At 43.9% G+C, this 7245-nt stretch overlaps 1 protein-coding gene across 1 annotated transcript; it reads left to right on the forward strand.

The window, feature by feature from the left end:
• The first annotated feature begins 4402 nt into the window (after positions 1 to 4402).
• LOC136490236 (uncharacterized) lies at positions 4403 to 6467 on the forward strand. Its single transcript, XM_066486723.1, has 4 exons — positions 4403 to 4749; positions 5028 to 5113; positions 5187 to 5678; positions 5772 to 6467. The coding sequence occupies exons 1-4, from the start codon at positions 4546 to 4548 to the stop codon at positions 6133 to 6135; spliced, it is 1146 nt and encodes a 381-aa protein (XP_066342820.1). The 5' UTR covers positions 4403 to 4545; the 3' UTR covers positions 6136 to 6467.
• Positions 6468 to 7245: the final 778 nt, after the last annotated feature.

Here is a 7245-nt window from a genome sequence, read left to right on the forward strand (position 1 = left end):
AGTGAACCATTCTGACGAAGGAGGCGCAGGCGCGCTTCGTCGCTGGTGTCATATGGGGCGTCTGAGATGGTAACGTCTCCCGACGGCGGTGTGGCGCTTTCGAGCGTGTGCTTCTCGAGTGCTTCCTGAGGTGGCTCGGGGTCTTGTAGATTCATGTAACACTCGGGTTGCTCCTCGAACTTAGTGCCTTCCTCTTTGGGCAGTTCCTCCTCTAAATATGGGTTGTCGAGGAGGAATTGATCGTACTCATCGAGATCAAGATCTAGGATAGGCTCGTCGTCCTCTGCATGTCCCCAATCTTCCGGTATATCGGCCATATCTTCATCGCCGTTGGCGATCATCCCAACAAACTGGGTAACCAGGTCGTCAAAATGTTCGGGAGAGTGAGAACCGTATTCAGCAAAACCACGAATAATCATGTTGTCATCATCCCCTTCTTCTTCATCATCTTCTTCCATTATAACACCTCTTTCTCCATGCTTAGTCCAACAAATATAGTTTGGCATGAAACCCGACGTAAACGGGTGTTCGTGAATTTTCCTTGAGCAAGAATAATCCTTCTCATTCTTACATAGAACACATGGGCAGCACATGAAACCATTCTGCATGTTTGCCTTGGCCACATTTAAGAAATCATGCATGCCCCTCATGAACTCTGGGGAGCGGCGGTCAGCGTTGTACATCCATTACTGGTTCATCTGCATTACATGACGTACACTATATCAAAAACTTGTAATAACCCATATTATACAACATGCATGGTTAGTAGTTAATTAAAAGATCCAAAATATCCATCAATCAATATGATTAATTAATATCCTATACCACACAGTTGTTTCATGTACTCTCGAACATTAATTTATTAAAGCCTTGATACAATGTAGACAATCCCAAATAGCACTAAACAAACTAAACCTACAATAGACTTCAGTAGAATAAGGATTTTGTGACTAATTCCATCTAAAATAGACAGATCATTCTTCTGTTGACTGCCTCATCATACACAGGTGCACTCTCATCAGCCGCCTCAGTCTCCTTTGCAAGAGATTTTTGGACGTGCTCAACATACTCTACCGGAAATTACAACAACAAATCAAGAACTTTAATCAAAATCATCACAAAAAATGGCTATAAACCATAGGAAAATATGACAAAAAATTACTCACTTCGCGATCCGGACACATGTAGAAGATGCGCCTTTGGTTGGGACCCTTCTTGACCCTATACTCCCTCACAATCTGATGCCCACACTGGCCGCACGCAATGAGAGGGAGGTCTGGTCTCAGTCGCTTAGGGACCCCATGCGAGGCCGAGGACCCAGAAGCAGTCGTCATCTACGACTCTATACTCATTTCCATGAACTACTATAAGTTTCTCATTTTGTGAACCATAAAATTAAATGAGCAATATACTAAAAAAACCTTTTATTTCTCAATTTCTAAACCATGCATGAAATGAGGCAATAAAGGTGCATACTAGTTTTGATGAGCTACTATAAGATTCCTTCATCTACATATGCAAACTATCAAGTGATTTTGACCTCAAATGGCATATAAATAAAAAATATCCACCATTATTCTCAATCTAGAAAACCAAAAATGTCTCTATTTCTAGACCATGAAATGAGGCAATGAAAGGTGCATACTAGTTTTGATGAACTACTGTAAGCTTCCTTCATCTTCATATTTGAACTATCATGTGATTTCGAGCTCAAATGGTATATAAATAAAAAAACCATCATCATTCCCAATCTAAAAACCACAAATCTCTCTATTTCTAGACCAAGAAATGAACTAGTGATGAAACATGGGAGGATGAAGTTGATAACCTTTAGAACTGAAGAATGGGTGAAGGAATGAAGTCTTCATCAATCCCGCAAGCATGAACTCCTTCCACGAGCAAGAACAGAGAGTAGGCAGAGAGCTTGAAATGGCTCGGGCTAGGGGAGAAAGAAGGAGAAAGTATATAACCCGGGACATGTAGTCCTGGTTTGTGGTATAATCCCGGACTACAGGTAGAGTTCTAGTTCCGGTTGGAGCCACCAAGCGGGATTAAAGGTTTAATCACGGCTGTTAGCTTCAACCGGGACTGAAGGGTGACCTTTAGCCCATGTTTGAACCACGAACCGGGACTAAAGGTCCTCCTCTTGCTCTTCTCTTGCAAAAGCTACGCCTCTAACCGTTGGGCAGGAGACTTTAGTTATAGTTGGTTGTTCCAACCGAGACTAATCATGTCTTTAGTCCTAGGTCAAAAATGGCTGGGACTAAAGCGTAGAGCCGAAAGTCTGTTCTCTGCTGGTGACAGTTATGAAAGCAGCCAAGTTGTATGCACGGATGCAAATTGACAATAATGTGACGTCCAAATCAGTTTTTGTTTGGATACTTTAACTTATTTATCGGCTTTGATATCCACCTTATCAGCTAGAATTCTACATTAGGGACTTTTCTGATTCTCATGAATATCTTGATGTTCTTGCTAGCGTTGTTTGTAGTGGAAATACTAGGAGGTGTTACTTCAAGATTAAACTAATGGAATACTGCCTCTGCCTAGTAGAAATATAAAAGTACTTTCAGATTGGTCGGTAGTTTTACAATTCTGTACCAACATATATTTTATTTAATAGGCGACACTCAACGTTGGATGTCAAAAACACAATAATGTAGCATTTAGGTGAAATCTCCAGAGCAGAATGTCAAGAACAGGCAATGTACTGAAGATGCCATGTTCTTGAACAGAGGAAGTAATTGACTAAAGCTTCTATTGATGCTGCATTTTAGATTTTAGTTATACTTGTACATCACTCTAGCTTTGGAATATTCCAGGATGGTACAGTTTGATCAGTAGGAATTTACACACTAGTCTTTTCCCGTGCCTGATGTTTACTTTCCCTTCTCACCTCTGAACCATTTCTCAGATGACAACACCCCTTGGCACTTACTCTGCATTTTGATATGTACAGGTTTTAGTTTCTAGGAATAGAAGCCTAAATAAAGCTGAAGACGGATCTTGGAGCACCATTCCGTGAGGAAACTAAGCTGCATCAGCGGAAGCGCTGACAACGGATATCACTATTTACTATTTACAGTTGCACTTGTTGAGGCAAGTTACAGAGTTACTCGTGGTAATTACAGTAGCTGTTTCGTTTATGTAGCTGGACTGGTAAGTTTGATCAGACGAAGCACAGATATCATCATCGCCAAAGAAAGTAGCTTCCGCCTTTATCTCAAGATTTGTTTTTCAGTTGAACCTGTAGTATGGCAGCTTAAGAGTTTGATTTGTTATTCTGATTATCTAGCTGGACCTGGTTTACCATGCTAATGCTATGCGGTTTCTTGCAACCTTGCCACATGGTGAACGCCTCGTGCAGATCCGATAGTAGCTTGCACCGCATTCACCCCGCGCCCACACCTCCAATTCGTTACCTTGTTTTAGTATGTTCGACTAATTATAGATTAAAAAAAACTATAAATATTTATAATATTAAATAAATATTATTAGATTAAATATAAAATATATTTTTATAATAAGTTAATTTATAGTTATAAATATAAATACTATTTACTGAAGAGAATAACTTCGTCGGGTACGCAACCTATAGCTGCGGCATGTTTCCGTGGAACAGAGGGAGTAGCAGCCTACTCTACTCCTCGCTGAGCTAGCGCTAGTGACATGGACACCTTGTCCCGTCATGTCGAACTGAGCTTCATCTTTAATTTCAGGCAACGATTCCATTATGTCCCGTCATGTCGAACAGAGGGAGTACTATGCTACCTTGCAGCAGCGTTACAAGTCAGGAAAATTAGATTTATCGTCTTTTGGTGCTTATTCCTCTCCATTTTTTTTTCTACAAATGATATTGATGCATATAGTACGTGATTGAGCGAGGAAATTAATAATCGATGAGAGGATATCCGTAGACCATATATTTTAATAACCCTTTTGCTAGAGCCGTGATCGACGGTTGTTGAGCCGGTACTAGTAGAAAATATAAAATGGCACGAGGCAAGAAAAAGCCGCATTGCTGGTCCCACTCCCCACTTGTATGTACGGACGATACTTCTCCTGAAAAGAAAAACCTCTGCTGTCCTAAAAGCACACAGAATGGTCATCTCGAGCTCTACCCTGGCACCCATCATGAAGAGTGCAAGGTCTCGGGTCAAGTCTCCTTTGTTTTTGTTTTTTTTTTCTCTCTTTCTTTCGTGTCCACTCGCTCGGTTCAAAAAAGAAAGATATTATAGGTACGTGCTGGTCAAATTTTTTTCAATTTTCATTAGATTTGTACGAAATTTATTATAAAATATATTTAACGATCTATTTAATAATACTAATTATATATTATAAATATTAATATTTTTTATATATAATTAGTTAACGTTAGAAAAAGCTGAAGCGAGGATTGACTTCTATGTTGGAAGAGAGAAGACTAGCACTACCCCCTTTCTCTTTTGTCTTCCCTTACCTCCGGCGGCTAGCTTTAAGCTCGGTAGCTGAAGAAGCCAAAATCAGAGCAGCTGCAGCAGCAGTTAGATAGTGATCGTGTCCTCCATGGGGAACACCCTCAAGTGCTTCAGGCGAGAAGAAGAAGACGGTCACTTCCACGGGCGCAGAGACCGCTACCCCTACTACCAGCCGCAGTACTACAGCTACAGTGGTGGTGATCCACATCCACCCGCCGCTGCTCCTCGGCCTCATCAGCAGGGTCTCGCTGCAGGCCCCCATGGCTTCGTAACCTTCATCCCCCTCACGCAGGTTCCAATCGACATCTGCCCTTTGCTTGTGTGTCCCTACTGTGTATGTTCTTGTTTTCTGACACTGCCGGCTTCTGGTCACTGTGACAGTGTTGCCATTTTATTACTAGCAGAATCTCAAATCCTTGAAAATTATGTTTAGAGCTCCACGATCAATCCAAGTGTAACTAATAATTAGGATCCTCCTGTACCCATCTGTTGCGAGTTTGTGACTGAGACCAGAGAAGTTGGTACAATCCTTTCACTTGAATGTTTGCGTGATTGGGTATTTTTCGGCAGGCTGCTGGTCCAAACACCGGACACCAGCAGAGGAGCAGTGGGGTTCATGACAGCAGAGTGGTGGTGGCTTCTCAGTATCAATCCAAGTGAGATGCTGCTCTGCTCTTTGTTGCTTCCTGCTCCAGAGTAGCTCATTTCGCTACCTATCCATGTCCACAGCACCGAGGACATCGACGAGTCATCAGCCGAGGGCCTGTGCAGCGCCAAGAGCTACGCCAAGGCGAACCCGCTGCTGATCCAGGTGCCCGTGCTGGGCACCACCAAGAAGTTCTGGCGGCTATCCGACAAGGCCACGCGAATCACCCGAAAGCTCGTGCTGATCCTGAGGAACCACCACGCCGTCGGCAAGCACCTGGCCGCCCCGCTGCAGTTGTCCAACGTCTGGATCGGGAGCACCGGCGGCAGCGTCAAGCTACGCGGGGTCAGCTTCACCGCCAAAGCCTTCGGCATCGAGCGCGTGAGAGACGACTACAAGCAGCTGTCCAGGCTACTGCTGGCGATCATCAGAATCTCCGGCGGTGGGGACGCCGCCATCGCCAGGCTGCCTCCGGACTACCGGGAGTTCCTCGCGCTCCTGGGGAGCGACACCCTCGCCATGGACGACGAGTTCTTGATCGTCAACAGCGCCGCCCTTCTGCCCATGAAAAACCGGTGAAACTCTTATTTCCGACGACTGTCATTTTGAACATTTTTGGAATAAAAAAAACAGACTCATTTCAGCTACTTGTGTGATCGTGTCTGCAGCACGGAGGCGTTCCTGATGCTGCACAACACGATCGTGAAGCACCTCGAGCGCACGGACCGGGCGAAGAAGAGGAGGATCCTCTCGGGGCTGCCCTACCAGAGCGACTGGCTGGAGACGGCCAGGGCGAACGCGCGGATCAACCAGTGGGTGGTGAACGTCCAGCACGAGTACAAGAGGACCCAGTCCGACCTGCTGCGGCTCAACAGGAACGTGAGGAGCCACCTGCACGAGTACGACGGCGGCGGCGGCGACATCGAGGAGGTCCTGTACTGCGAGTGGCCCGAGCTGCTCATGGCCATGGTGAAGCTGTTGCACCTGGAAGGCGAGCTCGAGGCCACTGACATTGAGAACAAGTTCGGCTAGCTAGTCGAGCGTCCTGCTGGGGAGGTAGAACAGATGTGTGCTAGGTAGCTCTGCGTTTGCTGTGGTGGTTGGCAAGCTGTTGTTGGTTCGTCTTCAGTGAGAGAGTTTATGGTGATTGGGTGGTATGCTACCTGGTTTATGTAATGTAATAGGCTAGTTATTTCTTAAATTAAGTTCTCACGACTTGAAGGCAAAAGGCTTGGGTCAGCTTTGTTATAAAACTAGCAGAACCCCGAGCGTTGCCGCGGGTGCTATTACAGCAATATAAGGCTGGACGAAAAACTCGAAGCTCGTTAGCTTGCTCGGCTCGTGACTAGCTCGACTCGGCTCGGCTCGTTATGATAACGAGCCGAGCAAGCTAAGATTTTAGCTCGTTAGCTATAACGAGCCAGCTCGCGAGCTAAACGAGGCTTTCAGGAAAAAATATATCATTTAAGGTTATTAGATGCATTAATACTATAGTATTTTATTATACTTGTATATATATTAACACATATTAATTTTTTTATTCGATTTAAGGTTGTTAGATGCATTTCTTTTGTATTATTATTATTCTCAAACTTTAGATAAATGCAAATATTATATTTTGTGTATTTTTTATACCTGGCTCACGAGCTTAACGAGCCAGCTCGAGCTTTTAACGAGCCGAGCCGAGCTAGCTTTCTGGCTCGTTAGGATAACGAGCCGAGCCAAGCTAGCTCGTTATCTTAACGAGCCAGAACGAGCCGAGCCGAAACGAGCCGAGCCGGCTCGTTATCCAGCCTTACAGCAATATAAGCGACCATAGCAAATAATTTTTTTTTCCAGAGATCAGAGTTGGATAAGAAATTTGTGTGTTAGCTAAATATGGGTAACATATATTGATGATGTAATCGAACTGAAAGGAAGGCGAAATAACAACTTGTACTCTACTGCAGTTGTTATCATCACAAGGAAGGTGTGACCCAAAGTCTCATTGTAACTAAAACAATATTCACATCTCTCGTTCAATAAAATCTCAATAGTCTTTAAGCAGTAGAGTAATAAGAATCATCAAATGATAAGCTTGAAATGAACTGTAGTATTAAACAGATAAGATAGTTTTTTTTCAGGCCTGATCGCTCTTTTCTA

Source organism: Miscanthus floridulus, chromosome 10 (assembly GCF_019320115.1).
Source record: "Miscanthus floridulus cultivar M001 chromosome 10, ASM1932011v1, whole genome shotgun sequence".
NCBI lineage: Eukaryota > Viridiplantae > Streptophyta > Magnoliopsida > Poales > Poaceae > Miscanthus > Miscanthus floridulus.

Bases quoted from the DNA above. Each gene is read 5' to 3' on its own strand.
- LOC136490236 (XM_066486723.1), top strand. From the start codon at position 4,546: ATGGGGAACACCCTCAAGTGCTTCAGGCGAGAAGAAGAAGACGGTCAC. The intron at 4,750-5,027 runs GTTCCAATCGAC...ATTTTTCGGCAG, and splicing joins CCTTCATCCCCCTCACGCAG to GCTGCTGGTCCAAACACCGG. The intron at 5,679-5,771 runs GTGAAACTCTTA...TCGTGTCTGCAG, and splicing joins CTTCTGCCCATGAAAAACCG to CACGGAGGCGTTCCTGATGC.